This window comes from Dermacentor andersoni, chromosome 6 (assembly GCF_023375885.2).
Source record: "Dermacentor andersoni chromosome 6, qqDerAnde1_hic_scaffold, whole genome shotgun sequence".
NCBI classification, from domain to species: Eukaryota; Metazoa; Arthropoda; class Arachnida; order Ixodida; family Ixodidae; genus Dermacentor; species Dermacentor andersoni.
In genome coordinates, this window is record NC_092819.1 from 103,463,129 (window position 1) to 103,487,642 (window position 24,514).

At 46.2% G+C, this 24,514-nt stretch overlaps 1 protein-coding gene across 1 annotated transcript in view; it reads right to left on the bottom strand.

The window, feature by feature from the left end:
• Positions 1-396: 396 nt before the first annotated feature.
• The window catches only part of LOC126522678 (metabotropic glutamate receptor 1-like), a 30,906-nt gene continuing 6,788 nt past the window's right edge, over positions 397-24,514 (bottom strand). The window contains exons 2-7 of the mRNA XM_050171453.3: positions 21,859-22,108; positions 14,022-14,257; positions 12,106-12,349; positions 4,269-4,638; positions 3,378-3,504; positions 397-2,251 (exon numbers count right to left, since the gene is read on the bottom strand). Coding sequence (XP_050027410.3) covers positions 1,317-2,251; positions 3,378-3,504; positions 4,269-4,638; positions 12,106-12,349; positions 14,022-14,257; positions 21,859-22,108 — 2,162 coding nt within the window. The 3' untranslated portion in view covers positions 397-1,316. The remainder of the gene's footprint in view (positions 2,252-3,377; positions 3,505-4,268; positions 4,639-12,105; positions 12,350-14,021; positions 14,258-21,858; positions 22,109-24,514) is intronic.

A 24,514-nucleotide genomic window follows, 5' to 3' on the forward strand; every position in this document is an offset into this window, starting at 1 on the left:
CTCTGCACCCACATGAAAGCGTTTGGTCCATTGGGGACTCATCCTTCCAAAGGAGACCAGGAAAATACCCTTTTTACTTTGTAGATCATGCTACATTTTAACAGACATTGTATGTTTGCCCATATTGAATGGTCGTAATTTGCTAACACACTTGCTCTGCAATTTATTATGATGCAGTTGGTTATGATGGTAATGGCCTGGTTCTTTTAATTTTTACTGGATAGACATAATGGTAGATTACACCCTAGCAGTGACAAAAGAGAGCAAGGAACAAAAACATGAAAAAAAAAAAGAATGTGGACTTGGCGGCATAGAAATAATGCCTTCTGTTCAACAAATCACTCGCCACCACTTGTAAAAAATGGCACATCTCCACCTCCTCACAGCGTCTTTATATTTGATATTTATTACCTTCCATTCACTACCCGTGTCGTGATCACAAGACACTGTGTTCAAGGTCATGCCACGGAGAGAAAATAGGTCATCTCCCCCATGCAGTAGAAGTGAACAACACCATTGCGATCCTGTGGTGGAGTCACTGACACCTGTGAAACAATTCACAGCTGAGGTGCATGTTCTTATTCACATACATTCACTGTACAAATTTACACACTGTCCACATGCGGCTGCGCAAGCACAGTTTTCTACATGAGAGCTGCACGAACACAGTGCTTCAATAACACAGTTCATGTGAAAGGCAGCTCCTAATATTGTCCAACGTGCTTGTCGTACGAGGTAGTTAGTGCATATGGGATGATGACGAGACAATGCGTGACAACGCATTGAAGTGCGCAAGACAGCACAGCACATGCAGCCAGTACACTAATGCCGAAGAGGGATACAAGGAAGGATACGCCACACGTTTGGCACTCGCTAATTGCATGTTATCAAAGAATGTACCTTGGCATTGGCAACAAGAACGAACCAGCTTCGACCAATTGTTGTTGTCTTTGAAGCGTAGCTGTTTCGAGCATTAAAATCTGCCGTTGCCATTCATTTGACTTTTGCATCATCTTCTGCGAAGCAGTTATTTTCAAAGTGAATAAGTTATTTACGAAAATGTGTCTTATAATCCTAGCTTAACTCAAACATTTTTTCTTTGGTGTCTGCTTGTATAATACTAGCTTAACCTAAGCTTTATTTCTTAGGCGTGTTCTTGCACAAACCTAGAGTTTACCTTCTAGTGTCTGGTATCACAATGCAGTTCAGCGGATGCAGTACTGGCGATCAAACCACCCTCTGCGTCACAACCCCCTGGGGTAGGCACCTGGCCTGCAATGACCGCGCTGTCAAAGCGATGTCACGCAACACTCGTCCTAGCTAACGCTGTCGTGCGATCGCGGCAAATCGGCGCCACCGTTCTCGTGAGCCATGGTGCCGGAGACTGTGTTCACTTTGGCCTCCATCGTGTCCTGCCTGAAAGTGAGAAACGAACTGCGCCTGTTCTTCTCCGGCCGAAAGAGCACGATGTAGACGCGCGGCAAGAACAACAGCACGAGCACGCTGAGGGACGAGATGCTGATGGCGAGGCACAGCGCCAGCTCGCGGTTGTCCTCGTTGCCGATGTAGACGGCGATGTAGGCGACCCAGATGACGACCGTCGAGTACATTGCGAACCCGATCATCTTGGCCTCGTTGAAGTTCTCGGGCACGTTCCTCGTCTTGACCGCGTACACCGTGCACATGGCGATGAGGACGAAGTCGTAGGCCAGCGGCAAGAAGCTGGCCAGCTCGGTCGTGTCGCACAGTAGGACCGCCCGGTTGCTTGCCGGGTAGAACAGGACCGTGCCAGGCCTCTGGACGACCAGCATGGTGCCCGTGATGACGACCTGTCCCATGATGAGGATGCCAGTTGTTGTCAGCTGGGCCGCGGTGCTCATAAACCGTAGCCTCCGCTGAAAGATTCGCCTCTCGCTGACAGCCAAGATCCGCGCGATGCGGTTCGTCTTTGTGAAGATGGCGGCGTGAACGGCTGCGATGCTAAGCACGGGGAACAGGCGCTCCATGAGGCACGACGTGGGCGACGGCTTAGCCAGGATGGCGAACGTGCTCGCCTGGCTCACGATGATGCCGACCAGGATGACGAAGCTGAGCTCGCACGACGAGGCCTTGATGAGGGGCGTGTTGATGTAGCGGACGTAGACGGCACTGACGCAGGCCGCCGTCGCCAGGGCTAGAGCCGAGACGACCATGACCACGACGACGGCCGACTCGGTCCACTGCAGGTACTTTTGCGGTATGGGATCGCATCCTGCAGCAAACAACGAAGTCGTGCCGTCCCTTTAATCGGTATGTACGAGTGCGCTTGAAACTAACTGAGTGCCACTAACTGATGACCACATTTAGTCCCGGAGCCCAGACAGGTAGTTTCCGATAACTAAGTATCTCTCGATCGTTCCGAATGCACTCTTATTACACTCGAGTACTACAACACCAAAGAAAGGCAAGTTGTGTGGTATATGTGTCAATATTCTGTTAATGTATGTCGAGTTCTGATCAACCCATCTCGGTGATGCTCGACCTACGTGAAAATATGCGTTGTTCTTCGAATGCGAAAAATGAAACATCTAAAGGGCAGTACAATGGAGAGATAATAACGTCCTCTTTTCGTAAAGAATTGCTATGGTGGCGCTGGACGCCAGCAAATTTGGAATAACTGATTGACTAATATTTGCTGATCAGCTCCTACATCATTTGCACCACAGCGCATGTTGGTATTTCGGAGTTTAGCGAGCCTGTGCTCGAGGTACATCCGCTTGGTAGGGCTCCCGACACTAGCGCCACTCTTGCAATGTTCGTCTTCGAATTCTGTCGCAAAATTAATTTATGTTTCACCTGGCTTTGTCCCACATTATACGAAGACGACTTTCAGTAAAATAACTGAATGACTAATGTGCCCTGCCGCAAGTTTGGAGAGGGACCTTCTGAAACTGTTGCCAGTTTCCGAAGGCCACATGCTGTGAGCACTGGCCCACATTAATTCCGCAAGCAGGCTTTCTCACGAAAAAAAAAAAAAAAATTAACACGCCGTAACCAGGATGGACAATTTCCCCGCTAAGGACTTGGTGAACACTTCAGTGAACATCATAACAAAATAATAGTTGACTAGCTTAGCTGTGGTATTAGAGCAGCGAACACACGTTGGTAGCTCATTCTATGGCGAACACTTGAACAGCTTAAAATGGCTCAGTGCAAGCAAACATTTTGCAAGATCGTGCACGCTGTTTAACTAGCTCTGAAACTTCGTTTCTTATTGTCTTAACAGTTCACCCCCGCAGTTCCTTCTAGGAGGCCAAGAAACAGGCAAACGTGCATCTTCCACAGGCTGTCACCCGTATAACTAACTTTCTAAACGTCGTATGGACACGCGCACTGACCGTTGAGAGTAGCGTTGGGCCAAGTGCCACCTTCGCAGTTGCCACATCGGTACTCGCTGTGCACGTATTGGTTGCTGCCGCACTGGACGCATTTCCAGCAGCAGAGGTTGGTGTTGCTCTCTGGCACCTGGAAATTAAATTATTGGGTCTGGAAGCTCCCCAAGCTGCACAGTTCGCAATGAGGGGCGCTCTAGTAGAGGACTTATGTTAGTTATGCTATTGTTAGTTATGTTAGTTTCGACCACCTCATGTCTCGTGGCCTGTCCCCATCGACCGGAATTCGAAGCCGCCGCGGCGTGTAGCACCTTCGCATTTTGCAAATGCTTAACATGTGACACTGTAGAGCAAGCACTACGCAACACTTTGACAGTTCTGCTCCAGTTGCCTATGGTCGGCAACATGCTTCGAAAATGGCAGCGTGCGCGCGCAATTTTTGTTTACTTCAACGTTTACTAATGGCTCATTCGCACGCGGACATGTTCGACGTCTGGAATCTGAAGGAGCGTTGAACCTCCTGCCACCTAAATGCCAGGTCGTTCACATTGCTCGGCAATGCAAAGCTGCTGCCAGCTCTTGGAATACAGCAAAAAGATAGTGCGTGACCTGCCACGTGTGTACTAACTTGCACGCCCGACCAGTTTTTCCCTCTGCACTTTTTTTAATACGAAAGTGAATTCTCTGCCGATCTCCAGCGAAAATATGTCCCGTGTACGTCTGCCACACAGTCATCATGAGACAAATTTTCTGGTATTCCCGCATTCCCGAAAAAAAAAAATATCTTTCGAACACTCAAAGCCAATGAAGTGTAGCGCCAACACCATCTCCATTGACCACTATACGTTTATCTCTCTTTCTCGTCAATTCCCCCTCCCCTTTTTCTCCTCCTCGTACCTTGATGTACCCTCGCGGACACGGCTTTCCGCACTGTGAGACCGGAACCTCGTCGTCGTGCTCATCTTTGTCGCTCCACCTCGGCTCTCCGTGCACGAAGATCCGTTCCTCGTCCGACCAGATGGCCACGTCGACGAACTCGTACTGCCCGTCTTCCAGCGCCTGGAAGTTGACGATGTCGTAGCTGTGGGCATACGGAAAAAAAGTAAAGAGAAAAAGGAGGATGACATACGGAAGGAAGGAATGAAGACTTATTCTTCGTAAGGCGTGGGGGGCTTGAGCAGCACAATTTTGGTGCGGAGACAAAGAAAAAAGAAGTACATGTATCGTATTCACAAAGCTTCTCTGTGGTACAGCGCTGAGAATCACACTAGGGCGTAATTTTCACCATCATGCTATAGAAACGGCGCGGCATCATAGTGGCTTCCGGCTCATTGTGCCATCGTCGGCAGCAGCTTTGCTGACAAGTCCAGTTGTCGAAACATTGCCTCCGGCTTTCACCTTGTTCTCGTTTTGCTCATTGTCTTGGACCTACGATGTATATTAAATGAGCCTGGAACTAGCAAATTTCGAGAATATTTACTGCACCGCCAAGGCACAGATACTAAAATATACTTTGAAATCTGTGACATTGTACTGTCGTACCCGTGCTATGGTGATGGGGTAAGATTAAAAAGAAAGCTTAGCCTTCATTCTCATTGCTAGTAATCAACATGGTACAGCGAAATTAACGAAACTAGGGTTTCGAAGAAGAATGTTTATCAGTATAAAACTGAACTGGCGTTTCTCTTTATTGTCCACATAAACGCGATGGTGAATGTAAGTGCCCCATGAGCACTGGATTTCCACATGCGTATGTACTATTCGCAGCGTGCTTACAGGAGGTATTCAGAGACCTGGATTGGGAAGAATTGGAGATAAAGAGTTAACGGAGAATACCTTAGTAGAGACTTTCAGCGTGTCCGGTATTCGGGCAAGCGCGGGCGGTTTTCCGGTTTAGCGGGGGCGTCAACGTGAGCGGCCAGATTGGTGGCGCCAGCTGGTGGCGCAAAGCTCAACCACACAAACACAGAGCTAATTACTATATTCTGCTTAGCTGCTGGCGTAAATTTTCGACAGTGGCGTAATCGTGTTCACAATTACGCCGCTGCCAAAAATTTGCACGAGTGGCGAAGCAGGATATGGTGAGTTACTGCGGTTTTAGCTATGCGTTTGTCTGGTTGAGCTCTACAACACCAGGCGGCTTCACCGCTCACGTTTACGCCCCGACCATCCGGTAATCCGCCCAAACCGCTACCGTTTACCGGAATAGCGTACAAGCTAAAAGTCTCTAATAACTTGCAATTCGGTGATATTGCCTTGCTTAGTAGCTCAGGGGACTAATTGCAATGCATGCTCACTGACCTGGACAGGCAAAGCAGAAGGGTGGGTCTAAAAATTAATCTGCAGGAAACTAAATCAATGTTTAACAGCCTCGGGGAAGAGAACAGCAGTTTTGGATAGGCAGCGAGGCACTTCAAGTGATAAAGGAATACGTATACTTAGGGCATGTAGTCACCGCAGATCCGGATCATGAGACTGAAAGAATCGGAAGAATAAGAATGGGCTGGGGTGCGTTTGGCAGGCATTTTCAGGTCATGAACAGCAGGTTGCCATTATCCCTCAAGAGAAAAGTGTATAACAGCTGTGTCTTACCAGTACTCACCTACGGGGCAGAAACTTGGAGGCTTACGAAAAAGGTTCTACTTAAATTGAGGACGACGCAACGAGCTATGGAAAGAATGATAGGTGTAACGTTAAGGGGGATAAGAAAAGAGCAGATTGGTTGAGGGAACAAACGCGAGTTAACGACATATTAGTTGAACTCAAGAAAAAGAAATGGGCATGGACAGGGCATGTAATGAGGAGGGAATATATCCGGTGGTCATTAAGGGTTACGGACTGGATTCCAAGAGAATGGAAGTGTAGCAGGTGGTGGCAGAAAGTTAGGTGGACGGATGAGGTTAAGAAGTTTGCAGGGACAACATGGCCACAATTAAGGCATGACCGGTGTAGTTGGCGAAGTATGGGAGAGGTCTTTGCCCTGCAGTGGGCGTAGCCAGGCTGATGATGATGATGATGCAAAACCACATTTCGCTTCCGACATTGTCGGTTGCAAATGTGAGGGCTTCATATGCTTTGTTTCTTCGTATGTTTTTCGCTCTAATTTCTTTATCGCTTAGAACAATCGCAAAAGGGCAGAAAGGCAAGGAAAATGCGGTGCTATTTGCAACTGTCACAGACAGTGGTGCCGTCGAGCGGCGGCCGCCGGAAGCTCTGTTGACATTATATCGAACTGTTGCAACTGGTTCGGCACGACCAGGTGCAATCGCTTGCTTTGCAGTCGTCGCGCCAACATTGTGCGCTGGCTCGATATTTCAGTTAAGTTGTTGAAGATGAACGGAAAAGTATAAAAGCATAAATACACTCCATGCAGTGAGAGGCGAAGTAAGCCTACATTCGTTCCCTTCGGACAAGCGCTTGAAAAAGGCATGGGTGATCAAACTTCACATAGACAAGCCAGTAACCGAGCCCATGAAAGTATATGCAGCGCAGATTTTGTTCCCGACGACTTCTTCCGGAGTATAACAGGCAAGGGATCATTTCGCACTTCTCACGCTTTGCTACTCCGCTCGACGCCGTCGCGCCTGCAGGACACTATTTTAACTGGGAAGAAATGTATTCCTGTCCCGGAAAGTCACGAAACGTGCGCGTTCAAAACGCCCCGTCGGATTCTTCCGAGCCTCGGGGGCCTGGAAAGTACCTTTCCTATAAACCCTGACCTTCACTTCTCCCGCAGTCACTGTATCACCGTCTTTTTGTCTGGTTTAATTACTTTGCTGATTGCACTTTTTTAGTCGTCCTTGCCTGTTATCTGTATCTCATTCGTATTCTTCAAAGACCGAAAATGTAAAGCCGAAGCGAGCGGTAATATTTCTTTAAAAAATTACTATTTTAACCTTCCGCTGGTTTTGTTCGCCGCTGGCCGACTTGAGCCTTCAGCTGTTTACCGATCAAGGGAATGCAATGAAAGCGCACCACCGGTATTTTGACATGTCCCGAGAGTCGGTCTTCCTGTGCGGCCACAAAGTGCGAAACAGTTATTTGACTAATTTACTTACACAAGCGCAAACGCCACTTCGTCGTTTCAATTTACGCTTTACTCCGACCGCCATGTTGGATGCATACAGCAGCGCCATGCTATAGCCTTTGAAAGTTGCGATATTTCTGTTTATACCTTATAGGCGAATGTATTTCGGTCGAAACGAAAAGCTTGCAGCTTTCGGATAAGTGCCACCTGTGCAATGTCTCTCGCCTTGTGCATGAAGGTCTGCGCGTGCGGCATTCAAAGGGAAATTCTGCGTTTGACCCAGCTGCCACGCAAAAGCTACACAATTCGCACGAGCGATGCAGCCTGTTGCCTCCATCTTCCGGATAACCTGGCATTTCCGCTTATGCACGGATTTCGAGGCAATCCTCTGCAGGCCTGCGCAGCTGCTCCGCTGTGCAAGCTTGCACAGGCCCTCGTGTTGAGGTTGGCGAGGGAGCAAAATCGAAACTACACAACATCTTGTGACAGCTGCGTTCCGCGTATTATTTACGGGAATTGAGCTTTCCTTCGGCTGAATTTTTGGCCCGTGGAACACACATATCTATGTTCTCGGAGGCTTCGCCTCGAAACATCCTTAGCAATAGCGAAACAAGGGAAGCGTTCTATGTTGTGCTGCCGGCATGGGCGTTATGCGCACGCACGCTAGCCTTGAGGCTAAGCGGCTGTGTGTGGATTCCTAGCATATGCCAGTCTTGCTGAGCGGACCGTAAACGCTCAGTTAAAACTCTAGAATGTCAGCGAGTGGTGGCAATGTCACTTCGCAGATGTGAAAGATGCAAGTATAAATTCACGGTGCATGAAGTAAAAGCAAACCGAGAATACACCCTCCTACCGTTATTTTTTTTTGAGGGGGGGGGGGGGGGGCTAAATAGTAAGAATTTGTTACGGATAGGCAGCTTCATTGTTGTAAGTTATAAAATTCAATCATTTTCCGCTTTTTGACATCGGTAATCTTAACTTTTCGTTTTATCCGGCAGTGTTCAATGTTGCGGAAACCGCGATGTTCTTCTATGAAAAAGAAAAAGTCACAGTTTCGCCCCAAAGGCGAAGCTTGATTGCGTTAGCAAACTATTAGACAGCCATACCAAGTAAGGTTAGTCGTTTTATCACCTGCATAAACTGCTGTAAACATTCGCTTACTAACTGAATTAACAAGCCCGTTGTCACGCGCACAAGCAAACACGGCAAGCGGCGAGCGAATTCCCCTTCGTGCTGCCTCTCATTTCAACGCGAACTAGGCGCGCGAGAGCACAGCTCACTCGATGCCATGATCAATCTCAGGTCCGCTAGCCTTCGAACCCACCGTAGGCTGCCTAGATAGAAGGTGCGCAGCCGTCCTATGCCACATACTAACACGGAAATTTCGGAGGGGGGGGGGGGGGGACGTGCCCGGTGTGCCACCCCCGGCTACGTCACTGGCTCCAACCAATCAGCGGTGGCCGAAACGGACAGTCCACTAAGTGTATACTTGCAGGGTGATCATGCGTGATCACATGCTGCCACTCATCCAAGATCATGCATGAGTGGGCGGCGCTCGAACGATAGCAAATCAGGTAACGTTCCTAGTTAAAGAAAATCTTTCTTTTTTTCGTAAATACGAGCCCAGGGGCTGTATGATGCAATGATTCTTTTCAGTTCTCATTCTGTGTGCCCTTCGTCATCGGCTGGCATGACGCTGTATGTTTTCGTTATAGCCAGTACCAACCATTTGATAGGAGGGGTGACATATGAACGGAATCAAAGGAAAATGATAGGTAACACAGCTCCAAGTTCTCGCTTGTCAAAGTATTTTACTGTCCTTATCCCTGTGCTTGCTCTTTTTGGTGTCCACATTGCATGTGCGTTTTCCATCGTTCAACAACTGTGGAAAATCGAGGCAATCTCTTCTTTGTAGAAAACACGAAGCACAGTGTACCGCTTTCATAGTATGGGCATATGCCCACATGCCTGACCGTGTTTTGTAGTAGCATGTGGCTTTTAAGGATGAATGTATGGAGAGATAAGTGAAGGGCGCCGTAACTGACTCTCGGCCTAGGTCAACTCGGCCGAGAGTCAATTACGGCGCTGCACTTATCTCTTCATACATTCATCATGAGAGTCACTTACGGCGCTGTACTTATCTCTTCATACTTTCATCCTTAAAAGCCTCATACTACTACGAAACCCGTCGTGGTTAATGCTGCGCGAGCAAAAGGTGCTTTCGTAATGCTTCGTGCCGATGAAGGCGACTCTATTTCAGCAGGCGATGATTGAATCCGGCCTTCCAAGTAAATGTTATACAATACTGTTCAATGCACCCGCCTTCCCGATACTTTAACGTCAGGCACGTGGTTCGGGCTCGAATAAATTCCGACATAAATTTTGGTGTTCATATATCGTTCGGCTGCTCTTTAAAAAAAAAAATTCTCTTTTACTCATAACTGCAATGGCAGGTGTCACACGTCCACAGCCAAATATATTCGAAGCTTTTCCGTTTACCTAAAAAAAATGAGAGAGAGAGAGAGAAGCTATATGGCGATAGTGAACAACTAGGATAAGAGGAATCGCGGTATGAGATCATTTATGAAACATCTTTTGCTTCATCCCTGTCCTTGTTTTCAAAAAGCACCAGTTGGTTTTTCGGAGAAATCAAGCGCGATGTTTTGCACTACGTTAGCCAGGCGCATTATCTTTTGTAAATCCTTTTTTTCACTTTCATAGTTTTGCCCTTAGTTAATGCTTGGCACGCCGTCATTACACCGTTACTGTCCGGTCGGCGCGACCTGGTAGTAACATATGAATAGAACAGAACCGCCAGGAAGCGCTCCTCACAAATGCAGGGCCAGGTTTGCTTTTTGATCGCTTGCAGGTGTTGTAGGAAAGAAACAGACCTAGAACTTTTCAAGTAATTGGTGCGCGTGAGAGGGCTCTTTCTTTTTTTTTTTCTTATAATAAAGTGCACCAAGTAAAGAAATAAAACGTTGAAGTCAGGCAGGCGGCACTAAAGTAATGATTTGAGTCAACAACAAGAAATTTGCGAAACTGTGGCCTTTCCTGCGAAGTTCGCCCGCTTAGCTTACCGAGCCAACTTATTCCGCGATCTAAGCGGACACGCACAGTGGCATTCCATGTACCCAGTAGAAAACGCTTTCGAGAAAGGGACACATATATATAAATATACGTATATACTTGGAATAGAAGGATGAGAAAAAAAGCTCAGTGAAGCTGAGCCAGTAAAGCCAATGAAAACAACACGTTGGAGTATGAGTTTCCCTGGCTTTTGGAACATTTTTCCACGAGAAAAAAGGTTGGCCACAGGTATCTGGCCCTCGCCTCCACTTCGAGCAGGGTATGTACTGATGAAGATTGACAGGGAATTTCTTTTTTAGAGCGCAGCTCTTAAGTGGCCGTCCTTGCGGCGAGTGTCGGCGTAACCGAGCGAACGAGCACAGCGAAGGATGAAAGAGCGAACGCGGAGCGCAGCGGGGTATGATAGACGAGAGGAGGAAAGCGGAGGAGGAGGGTATGGCGAAAACGTGAGAAGAAAAGCGTAGTGCGACTGCGATGGCTACGAGATGGCGCCAGAGTAGCGCGTTTAGTCTGGGCGGTACGTCTGCGGCGGCTGCTGTGAATCGCGCGCACGCGACACCCATGCGCTGCCTCTCGCGAACTCCAGCTTAGCGAGGCAGTCGCGCCCCACTTCGCTCTGTTTGCAACGTGCTGCACGATGCAGATTGTCTGCACTGCACCAGCCAATATATCGCGAAATGAAAACACGTATAGAGCTGCGCTCAAATTTCGCATTAGGGAGTATCGTAACAGTCAGTGAATAATTTCAAACAGCCGCCACAGCTAAATCGTTACTGCAGATTTTAGGAATAAATATTGTTGACTTTGTTTGCTCGAACATGAGGGCGAAAACATAGTATAAATAGAATATTATTGCAGTATTAAGTATTGTAGATGTGATATTAGTAAATCGGTATTACCAGTCCACATAAACTGGCCGGTGGTTGCTGCGCAAATTCTTATAGTTGCTCAGCTTTATAAGAACATTTTTTAAAGATGAAAGATTAGGTACAATCAGATATATGCACATGCACAGCTAAATAGTAATGTGCACGTGCAAGCCTTGAATGCAGCCTGTTATCAACTTTCCGAAGGCACTGACGGTCTGCCTGATTTGACGGACTACATCCAGATTGATTCATTGTTCACTGAGCTTGTTTAGCATGAGCAATTTTTGAATATTCATGGCATATTTCTAAAAATTATTGTAATGTAGGAGGTACTCTTATTGGTTATTAACTTGTACCAGCTCACTGAAGTTATAATTGTTATGACTTCCAGCTTTATTTATCTATTGCTGTTCTGTTTTTGCTGGGAAGTTATCCCTCTTGCTAATTGGTTTACTGTGTTAACAAGCTAACAATTGTGCACCACGCTGGGACTGCCACGCCACGTGAGCCAAGCCTTATGGCTTATACGGGCTGTGACATCCTGCTGTATACAGTACACGAATTATTATTATTATTATTATTATTATTATTCACACCTCTGCAGTGCAGCAAGCACTCTTTCTGTGACGCAGAAGAGGGGTAACTGATGCGCAATCGCTGCAAACTCCGCAAGAACGCCGCGGAAGACGCACAGACTTATTGGACGGCAGTGCGGATACGTTTGAGCAGGGCACAGCCGTACACGTACCACGCGTTGGCGTACATCTCGACGGCGTCGCCCCTGTGGACGCCGCTGACGTTTCTCAGATACTCCACGAACCGGTCGCCGGACACGTGCACCTGTCGCGTGCAGTTGTCGCCCGGCAGGTGTGCTCCCTGGCCGCAGTAGTCTTGCAGCATGTCGTGCAGCGCGTACGCCACCATGTATACCGCGCTCTTGACGCCCGATACCATCTCGTCCTGGTGGAAGTTGTCCGCCAGGGATTCGTTGCCTGCGTTGGCAAAGCGGACGAGGGGACGGGCCAAGCGGAGTGGGTACAGATCATCACCATCATCACCACCATCATCATCATCAGCCTGGCTACGCCCACTGCAGGGAAAACGCCTCTCCCATACTTCTCCAACTACCATGGTCATGTGCTAATTGTGGCCATATTGTCCCTGCAAACTTCTTAATCTCAAATACAAATACGCGCACACAAAGAAGGTATCGCTTTCGCTTTGTGCTTCGGGGATTCGAACCCAGCACTTCGAGCTTTAGTTCTTGGGAAGTTATACCTTGAAGCATGTTCAGCTCGGGAATCGGCGGGAGAGCACGAGTGCTCGTGTTCGAGAAATGCTTCGTGGAAACTTCGCAACATTGTGCTAGTTACGAGACGTGGTTGCCGAAGCGCTTGCTGTAAGTATATATATATATATATATATATATATATATATATATATATATATATATATATATATATATATATATATTTGCCGTACACTGTCAGCGCCGCTTTATTTCTTGTCAAGAGCATTCTTCAGGGTACTGTGCTGTTAATCCCAGTAGTCAGTATAGCTTGAGTCCTGCAGCTTAAGCAAAAAGACACACGCAAAGCAAACGTGGTGGTAGCTTGGGCGAACCTCTATTTCATGCAAGATTAGGCCCTGTGCGGAAAGCGGGGACACAGAAAGGCACACACGAAGTTCTGTGTTCATTCAGTCATTTCTTTCTTTCTTTCTTGTTTGTTTGTTTCCTTATTTCTTTCAGTGCCATATATGTGTTACAATTAAAACCACGTATGTACAGCGTGAAGGATGAGGAGAGACGACGCACATTGTTCTGGTCATATCTGTCCTTCTTTCTGTTTCCCCGCTTTTCACGATTTGCTTAGCTTTGCTGCATAGCAAAACACAAGCGATTGAGAATTAAAATTAAACGATAGCACAGCGGGTTACGTTGTCACTGGGCGAAGCACTGCTCTCGTTCACTGGGCGGCGTACGTTGCGAGTCTTACTGAGTGAAATGCTGCGGCTGCCATCGATGTCAGTGAAATGCACTTCTGGCGTGCGGCATTTTTTTTTTCAATTGATAATTTCAATTCATACTTGGATCGAACCTTGGAACTGTTAATCTCGGGCACTTGCATGTTTTCGATGTTGTGACCGGTGTGTGTTAGTGACGGGTCGTGTTGGTCAAATCTGTGAAGAGAGAGCTCAAGTGAATTCTTACGAAGGGGCGGGGCGTAGCCGTATAGAACTATAAGCAATGGGCTCCTGCCGACTTCCACAAACACAACGCAACAGAAATTACAGTAATCTTTAACCGATACTAGGTATTAAGCTGTCTATCTCTCTCTTTTCTTTCTAAAAAAAAAAAAAAAAGCAAAGAAGGACACTTCGACTCAGCGGCGTAAGTGATTTGCATGATATGAAAGCGCAAGCCTGCTTCCTCTGGAATAAGCCAACGTTATGTTAAAAGCTTGCAACTTTTAGTCACGTGATTATCACTCTCTTTCGAATGCCCAGTGAAGCTCTCGTGGCCGCACTCGATTCAATAAAATCAATGTATATAACAGCTTCGGTGATCGAACAGGAACAAATGTGTGCTTTTCCACGAGAAGGCCACATAAGCATCAGAAATAGCATATATTCTCACTGCACCGGTCGCGATTGTGAGCCCACCTGTGCACCCGGGTCTGCAGTTTTGTGTGCAGTCTGGTTGGTCTTCGAGGCTGCAGTTGAAGTAGGTCTCCCAAAACTCGGCGAACCACGGGTTCCTCGTGTTCTCGTCCGGGTTGAGTTGCGTGTAGTACACTTCGAAGTCCGGGTCCGGCTTAACGTGCACTCGCAGTGCCAGGGTTCCCAGGGCTTCGGCTTCCAAGCCGGCCAGAAGTTGAGCGTCCGTAGTCCAGGCATCGCTGCGTAGGCGTTACTTCGTCAGGCGGCAACAACCCGTCTCTCACAAGGTGCGCTTCGGTCAGAAAACTCAAAGATGCTGCTTTGAAGCTTACGACAATTCTTATCGAATGCTTTACCTTGCGGATGTCCCCAGACCTCGCAAGCCTATTCAGCTTGCCAAGATCTAACGATCCGCCTTGCGGATTTCTATTCAACTCATTTCACCTATTCTGTGTTGTCCTAATTCTCTCTCTAGCTGTTTACATGTGCTAGCCTCATGCTTAGCTCAATTGCTAAAGCGACGGTAGCGGAAAGGCGATGGCGTTGGGTTCGATCCCCGGACAATGATGAGTTTTAATTGCGGTAGCAAGTTATACTTAGCAAGCAAGTTAAATAGTGTTCTCACTCTAAATGATAAACTTGTCTGAGGGCTCTTATGATGTCATATGTATAAACACACACCCAAGTACAGAATAAAAGCGGAAAAGGACACAAAGCTGCCCACTGGAATCTCGGAGACGGCAGCCGTTTAAGCAGAGTGCATTACAGATGGCGCCACATTTACCGCGACACTAGAAGCTCGGAGGCTACACCAAGCGCGTATAGCATGTATGCGCCTTGCTACTGCAAATTCAACAGTGTGCACCTGAAGCGGCGATTGAAGGGGCAACAGGACGTGCATTAAAGGCACCGTGTACAAGGGAAGCTTGAACTCGCATGCCGTCGTAGGGTTTTAAGCTTGAAATGCTTTTAGCTCCCGTTGTCAGCAACCTTCAAGTGGCCTTGAGACAAAAGCAAGAGCCGTTATCTGAGTTTGCGAGAACAAAAGGAGATCATCCGGGCAAACAGTCAAAACATCCAGTAATGCGGTCTCTGGCCCCAACCTATCCTACAGGACCGCATTACATAGGCTAGTTACTGTCCAAAAAAGTTGCAAAAAATATTGCTTCCGAGTTCATAATGTTTGTTCACAATATCATTCAAGCTGTAACTTCTAGTACGCTGGAGTTTTATTTGTCATTTCCAATAGCGACGTTCAAAAGGCAGACACAGGGCACTATATACACTTATAGTTGTTATTTTTGGCACTGAGCGCTGAATGCCAGCGGCCCGCGAGTTCCGCTGCGCAGGTTTTGCGTCATCTCGAGAGATGGCGCCACGCTGCGTGGCGCCTCCTCAGGTGCTTAGAACTGAGGTGAAACAGCGCGAAAAAGACGAGGACACAAGGAAACAAATACCACAGACAAGATCTTACTAACTCAGGCGCTTCTACACGCCGCGGTGGCTTAACGGTTATGGTATTGCGCTGCTAAGCACAATGTCGCGGGATCAAATCCCGGCCGCGCCGGCTACATTTGGATGGAGGCGAAATGCAAAAAGGCGTGTGTCCCGTGCATTGGAGGGACGTTAAAGATTCCCTGGTGGTCAAAATTGATCCGCAGTCCCTCACTGCGGCTTGCCTCAAAAACAAATCGTGGTTTCGGCATGTAAGTCCACAGAATTCAATTCATTCTTCTTCTAGCTGGTCCGTGCGCTCTGTCTTCCTGACGTCTTTCGCTGCCTGTTGTGCGGCCTTCAGCCAGTTTTCTTCTTCTAGCTGGGCAGCGTCCACATGGACCAGTGCACCAACAATCTAACACCACTGTTTGGCGCGGTGCGGTGTGGTGTGGCGGGGTGTGCCGTTGCGAACATGCACTACAGTCATTTCATGATTGTGTCTAGTATCATCTCCAACCAATCTTTCCCGGTTGCTATTTCATGCTTAAATCTGTTCTCGATTACGGAAGGGCCAACAATTTTTTTCGTTTTCCGTTTTATGCGAAGAGACATTAATTTTTTTGAACTTTTAGGAACCTGCATGGGATTTCTTTCTATTGACCTGTTACATTTTGAGCATCATACTTTTTTTTTCAGAGTTTGAACGCACGGAAACGCTTAAAGGAAAGGTACTTAATAAGGAATCACAGGAAGAAGGGTATGCAAAAAATATTCGAAAGAAAGCTGGCAGATCCGACGCCATGTGAGAAACGATGTTATGCGAAGCAGTGTGTGGGGAGTTAACGAAACCAACCAAGTTAACCAAGTTAACGCTTCGTTAACAAAGTTAACGAAACGACCATGAGAGCACTAAGACGTAGGCGGCTGTTTCATTACCTACGTGACACGCATGTCATGACCTATCGCTTATACTCGTCATACACTCTTGTCATGCTATGCGAATTTTGCTACATACCAAGTTAGCGAAACGACCATGAGAGCACCGAGAAGTAGGCGACTGTTTCATGACCTAAATGACATAGATGCCATAACATTCATGTCATGACCGATCATTTATGTTCGTCACACAGTTTTGTAATACTATGCCAATTTCGGTACATACCAAGACGTAGGCAGCTGTTTCATGACCTACATGACACGCACGTTATGACATTCATGTCATTAGCTATCGTTTATGTTCGTCATACACTCTTGTCTTACTACGCCAACTGTGGTACATATAAAGTTAACGAAACGACGATGAGAGCACCAAGACATAGGCGGCTGTTTCATGACCTGACGCACACGCCATGATAATAATGTCATGACATTTGTTCGTCATACACTCTTGTGATAATGTGCCAATTTTGGTACATACCAAGTTAACGGAAGGACAATGAGACCACCAAGACGTAGGCGGCTAGATAGGTGCTGTCAAAGTGGCAAATGTTCGCCTAGAAATGCTTCTTATTTAAAAACCCGCTAGGCCAGAGTTCAGCACCGCTAGTAATTAGTACGCGATAGCGTATTTAGAGTGTGAAGTCTCGTTAGTATCGCGCGCGCGTCATCTTACACACTATCTTCTATCAAAGTGACGTTTCTAAACCTCGTATCTCTTAATAACCTATGATTTCGTGCACACTGTGACGAGATTGCGTACGCTCAACGCACCTCGAATTTTCTCTTAGATACGTCAAAGTGGGTGAAGTCCCTCTACAATGGTACAAAAGGATGGGTGACCGATGATGGGATCGAACCTCTGTCTGCCAGATCAGCTGCCCAATGCTCGAACGATTAAGCCACGATCGAACGCATGCTTCGCTCATGCCAGAGTTTCTCTTCCTAACGTCTGGCGCACGCATCACGTGCCAGTTTTTTCGCATTGTTCCCTCGTGACAGCTAGTGCTTTGACACGCTGTGTTAGACGGTACTGTTTTCGGGATCGGCCCATGTTTTCTGTTGGGTACCTCCAATGCAGGCGAAGTACGCCTATAATGCTTACACATAAAAAGAAACATACGCATGCGCACATGGGATATGTTCACCCGCCTATCACTGCCAATCCCTTTGCCAGGGATGTGCGTTAGGCTTCTAAGTTACTCACGTTTGCTTCAACAACAATGACGACGAGAACGATAACAACAATAACAAGGTGCGTTTCCGTGCCCTTGGAGTTGTTTGTGGTCGGCGAGTTTGCTCTTGAAACGCGCAACATTCAGTACGAACTTCCTGGTTGGATGATGGATTAGCGAGATGGATATTTTGTTACCTGAATAGACGACGAACGGATTTTTTTTTTTTTTATATATAGTACATTGCATATTCGCTGCAACATGTGCGTCGTGCGCGAATGTCGACTTTCCTCCTACAGAGGTCACAGGTACGCTTTATTTACGTTTTATGCTGCCACTCGACAGCAAACAAAATTTTTTCCTGTTTTTCCTGGTTTTTCTCCGAAGCCTCATTCGTTGCGTGAAGCCTTTTATGGTTGTCTTATGAGCACCGGTTTGGGTGAAAGCTCATGCACTCCATCTCCCCATCTGACGATCTGTAAAATGTCGAGCGCCACCTGGTGTTTTGTAACCACGCGTTCTCGTTCAGAGACTGCATTTCTCCCTCAAAGTACCCGCATCACCTCCTTTTCCAGGGAGAAAGCGCGAGCACAAATGCTTTGGAAAAATTACTGCGAAAATTCCGGGTCTCCATCTGGGTGTGGGTAACAACGTATTCGACAGGCTCTGGCAGAGTCGGGGCGCGTGCAGGAGTTCGCCAGTCGTAAAGACGTTGAATCGGTACAATAGTTGGTTCAGCTAGTCCATGGTCGAGGTTACGTGGCTAGGAATACCGTTGCTCGCGCATGCGCAGCAATATTTTTGCAAATGGTCAATTGCGTGCACTACGGCGAAAGCTACGGCTGGCGTCAGCAAACCAGAATAAGAAAGGCTCCTCCATTGTCCGCCTGTAGTCGGACTCGGCGCTTCACACTACTGAATGGAAATTTGTCGGAAGGATTAACAGCGCATAATGGACGAGCCTTCCTCCCATACTGGCATAGGCGTAGTTACGGGGGGGTTAGGGGCAAGGGAGGCACTTGCTCCCTCCCCCTTTCAAAAGTGTGTGTGTGGGGGGGGGGGGGGGGCTGGCAAATTATGCCATTTGCCCCTTCCCCCACCCCCACTTTTGAAAGCGGGCACTTTCGGCTGCACGCTAGAAAGTCCAACAAAACCACAACTGAACCAAAATTTTCTTTCTTAATAGATTGACCAGCTAAGTAATGTCTTTCGTTACTGCGCATCGCCTGCTTGGACAGCGAGGATTGTCTTTTGTGCCTTTTCGGGACTTCCTGTAGCGGACGACGCGCGGGATTCGCCATACACGCTCGCGTAGCGGAGACCGCCTGGCGCTGCGCAGTTCCCGCCCTAACAAATGTCAGCTTGCGCAACTTGAGTCATGCCCAGTTTTTGGGACCGCTATACCCGTATTCGAAAACTCAGATCAGCTTGCTACATTTAGCCTGCGAGTGACGGGGAGGTCCGGATAAAGTATTGTGATCAGACGCGCCCAACGAGTGGTGTGCCTTACGGCATGGTATCGTTGAATTATCAAATGCTGAAATTATTTAATCTCTGCTCAGATATAGCCTATATAGCGTTGAATTCTTAATACTTTATCACCATAAAAAATATAATCAAACATGTTACAGGTATAACTGTTGAATTTCATTGGGAAAATGCTCTTGGTCGAACGCGTCGAACAATACTCGAAGTTTATGTGCGATCGTAAATGCGTTAAAAAGAATTGTAAGTAAGTGTTAGAAAGTATCACACTGCTGCTATTAGCTAGGTTTCCCAATGTCCCAAGGGAACTCTGCGTTTCAGAAATTTTATAATTTGAAGGAATATGCAGCATTTTAAGTGCAATGTGTCACGTAGTTTTAACGTTTCAGACTTATTTAGAAGTATTACTGCTGTCCTTTTCTTTTTTGTGAATATTGCGAGTGATTTATGTTGATTGTACTTCGTTGCGTATAACCTCGACAATGCTATTACCTAAACTATCGATACATTTATGATGTAGACGTACTTAAACACCAAGTACAATTCATTGTGTAATTATTAAAATTGTTTGTAGCAAATGTGCATTTTTTTATGTGCGCTGTACCGATGCTACTGGATGGGATCCGGGTCCTCTGTGAGGCACTCATTGCCTCTTGTCTCTGCATCATCTTGACATTTTATATAGTTGCAAGAAATAAATGGGAATTCAAATAATGTTTCGGCGGTTCACCACGTGTGATTGATAGGCCTATGTCTGTTAAATATAAATATAACTGACAGAAGCATTTCTAGGCTATTTCACTTACTGTAATAGTAATTCGAAATATATATGTATATATGTATATATATATATATATATATATATATATATATATATATATATATATATATATATATATATATATATACACATATATACATATATATTTCGAATATATATATATATATATATATATATATATATATATATATATATATATATATACACATAGAGTGAGAGAGAGAGAGAGATCAGATCGTTTGCGGTTTGCACCCCACTCGAAAAATAGTTGATACGCCACTGCTTATTGGAACCCAAAATGGGCTCTCGTCACTGATTGGCTGACTCGAGCCATAGCAGCGTTCGCTGCACTGCCTAGCGATGGGAGACGGTGTATAAACGCCAAAAACGGTACCGTTTGGAACTCGACCTTAGCAACAGCGAAATATTCCACTGGCACATCTCAAATAAACGTTAGTGTCGGAATGCTATCTCGTTGCGAGATATGTCGTAGCGCAGTGTTGTCGTTTTATCATTCTTTTCTCCCTGTTCCTTAGCGCTGTGTTACAAGACCAAAATGTTATCTTGTAGCCACCAGAAAACAAAGAAAGCAAAGCAATTTTTCTTTAACCAGCAGCCTCAGTCCTCGACCTCTTTACTTGCAGTGTGACAAATGACTTTTATCTCAAATCAGTTCAAGAAATATGAGTGTACAGGTCGACAAATGAAATCAACAGAACCGCAGCCCATGATCAACTATACAAGCTAGTATAGTGACCGCTTATATTTAAGAGTTACTCCATTACCTCACGAATTGCTATGTAAGTACATGGGAACGGAGAAATTATTTTTCTCAGCTTCCACTGCACAGAATTCGCGAGGATTGTTGCGCATTAAAGAAAAATGAAGTCATGGTCTAATTACTGTGCGCAGCAGACTTTTTTTTAGGCCATCAAAATTTTTTTCAGAAATTCGTGAGAATAGCAAAATTTAGGCTAATTGAAATGATATTTACAACTTTGTAGGTCAGCAATAAAAAACGATATCATTATTCTGCAAACTGCTTCTATTAAGACGATTAATGCAGTCAGAGTTGATGCACACCGCTCTAAAATACGAGTATGCACACCGCTCTGAAAACTTTCGTGAATTTTGTAACAGTTTTACCTAAGCTGCAAACTCACGTATCACATTCGTCTGCTTCAAACGCTCTATAACGGGTGCAGTTTACAAAACTGAGATATCCGTTTTCCATGCAGAGTTGCGTATTTGTGAACTTTGTGCCTGGTTTTTCTGGAATTTACCGAAATCCGGCAATTGAAAAAATTGAGACCCGATTTGGCTTTCTGTAGTCGGTAGGACTCAGCGTTGTTTCTTAAATGTAACATATTTTATTCAAATTGGCTTAAGCTGAATAAAATTTGTTTCAGTTGATAAGAGCTTTTCTGCGTTTCACATGTATTAGAACAAAGAAAAAAAATACGAGAGTTGGCCACGAGCTAAAGTTTCCTCTTTAGCTCCCGTGTGCTTAACCGTTCCTCCATCCTCCTCCTCCCCTCGTTTAAAGTATATCCGACTGGACAAAGTCGTTCCATGCGGCAGCGTTTCTTTTGTAGCCTTCCCTAGATCCAATAGTGCCGTACTTGGCACCTAGTGCGATGGATGAGCAGCTACAGCATTCCAAGTCCGAGAACGAGGTAATGGGCTTGAATCCCGCACGTGTCCGCCGCATCTCTACGGGTGTAGTATGTGTAATTCACGTAATTACACACACTGATCTTGTAATTATATCTACCTGAACCTCTAAGGTAGTCAGGAATACCGCGGAGCCATCACTACGGCGTCCCTCGTATTCCAATTGGTACTATGGGATGTTAAAATCAATCAATCAATCAATCAATCAATCAATCAATCAATCAATCAATCAATCAATCAATCAATCAATCAATCAATCAATCAATCAATCAATCAATCAATCAATCAATCGATCGATCAATTTGTGAATGAATGAGTCCAAAATCAATCAGCAGTACTCGGCGCGCCTCACCTGGCCACAATGTTGAAGTCCCCCGTGGCGTTGGCCGCGCGAATGCCGGCGAGAAGTCCCTGCACGGTGACCGACGTGCAGAAGCAGACCACGACTCGCGCGCGCCTCGTCCTGTTCAGGTTGCGCACCGCCGTCAGGTAGTCCTCGGCCGTCCCGCTGGCCGGAACGCCCAGCCACTGCGACACGCACACGTTCTGGCGTACGGCGCGCTCCGCAAACTCCTCCAGGCTGCTCTGGCTGGAGCTGTCACCTGCGGCCGGGAGCGGCGGCGGGAAAGCGGTGTGTGAGCCTTGCGAAACAATAGTTCCAAAGGTGAGACGTTGTGAGCGCGAGGACAGTGTTTGCATTAGTTTCGGTGCAGAGGCGGACGAAATTGCCACCACCGCTTCGTGGTTTGTGTTGCGAATGAGATGAGATGAGATGAGATGAGATGAGATGAGATAGATAGATAGATAGATAGATAGATAGATAGATAGATAGATAGATAGATAGATAGATAGATAGATAGATAGATAGATAGATAGATAGATAGATAGATAGATAGATAGATAGATAGATAGATAGATAATGAGTAGACACTCAACCTTCTCACATCTGGCAATTGACTTTCCCGTGTGATAGAGCAGGAACTGGGTCATGATGCACGCTCGTTGCAGCTGGCAGCTCACAGCCAGAGCAAATGTAAAGTGTAGGCTTGGGCAAGGATGGCTCTTGTCGTCACTACTACGCATGGTTTACTAAAGAGAAACTGTAATATGGCTAAGCAAACTGGAGACACAACGGCTACCACGGCGAAAAAGATCGTTCTTGCAATATGAGAAAAGAAACGGCTTTCAACAATCGGTCAATATTCGTGGATATGATACGGATGCTGTAGGCTCGCGATTCAGTGCGGGAAAATCGGGCGCTATCATGTATAACGACTACTGCAACACGATTGGTGTACACTGCTCGGAAGTGCTTCTAGTGGGAGCTATGAATACTTTGATGTACAAATACGAGGCGGTCGTAATTAAACTTTCCGAGAATTCTTAAAAAATCGCCCGTGGAAGTTAGCATAGTTTTTGTCACTGAACTGGACTATTCGAAGAGGTGGACATTACCAGCACGAGAAATCGAAATACATATTCGACTAATTACCTTCACTAGTTAACTCCTTAGTGAATTACATTACGGCACTTATTGCAATTTGCGAATTGTACCCGACGCGCTTGCACGACGTATGCACTTGAAATGAATTTCCAGGAGGACACCAGTTTCGAGACATTGTTTCCCAAAGGGTGGGACCAAATACATGGGCGTTCCAGTTACTTTTGTGCTTCAATGCCTGAAAGAGCTTCTTGTTAAAAAAGGAAGAACAGGAACAACAGTGCATTCTTACGGCGAGTTTGATGACGCATATCTCCAAGCTGGTGTCTTTCTGGAAATTCTTTCCAAGGGGATACGCCTGCGAAGGTCAACGGCTGCAAATAATAAATTGCAATATGTGCCGTATAGCAATTAATTAAGAAGTTAATTAATAAGTTTTATTGAATAGATAAATGTGTGTTTTGCTTTTTCGTGCAATTAGTGTCCACCTCTGAATATTCCGGCTTAAGGACAAGAATTATGTTATCTGGAACAGGCGATTTTTAAATATTTCGGGAAATTACCTTAAAAAAATTATGACCACGTATATTGTCATCCAGTGAAAAAACGGTCACTCCCAGAAAGCATAACAATGTACGTGTGATGGCAATGATTACAATAGAGAACACAGAAAGCAAGAGAGACAGAGAGAAAAGCAAAGGACAGGGAGGGTAATCAGCTTGCCCCTGATTTGCTTCGCTACACCGGAGGAGAGGGAAGCCGAAAGAAAAAAAAATAATACGAGAGAATACAGTAAAATAATTGGACCTGATGCGTGCGCACTCATAACAACGTTCACCACGCATTCAGAGGCGGTCGCAGAGCCCAGTCGTCCTCAAAAGTGCAGTAGGGCACCGGTGGCTTTCCGCGCATATGACGGTGAAGTCTGTGTTTCCAATATATTTTCTTCCATGAATGCTATGTCGTTCACTCTAAGTGATACGCAGCGTATGTTTATTATCATAAAAAGAAAAGCAGTTGAAAATTATATGTACTGTGGTCTCGCCGGGACAATCGCAAAAGTTGCACGAGGCCTTGTCCATCATGCCTTATCCATCACAGTACAATTTTATAACAGGGAAGGCTACTGGTGCGTAATAAATGTATCCAGAATCTTCCCCGTTTAAACTCCCTGCCTATAGCGCCCCGTTTATCTCTCTCTTTCCCCGTGTGTGTGTGCGTGTGCGTGTGTGTGTGTGTGTGTGTGTGTGTGTGTGTGTGTGTGTGTGTGTGTGTGTGTGTGTGTGTGTGTGTGTGTGTGCGCGCGCGCGCGCGCGCGATATTTATTTTTCAAACGGCTCATTATCAGGGCCGTCGTCGCTAGTACACGATCCGGGAGATTAGCCAAGAATAGGCACATGCCCAGTAACACGTAGTACCTACTGCGCCAAGAGTAAGTAGCCGAAATATAAAAGTAACTTTAGAAATGCAAAGAACTTAGAAGATAATCCGCAAGACCGACAAGGACGAGAGGGCAAAGACATGGACTAGCACAGACTATCAACGAATTTTACTTCCGTCGAGTCGT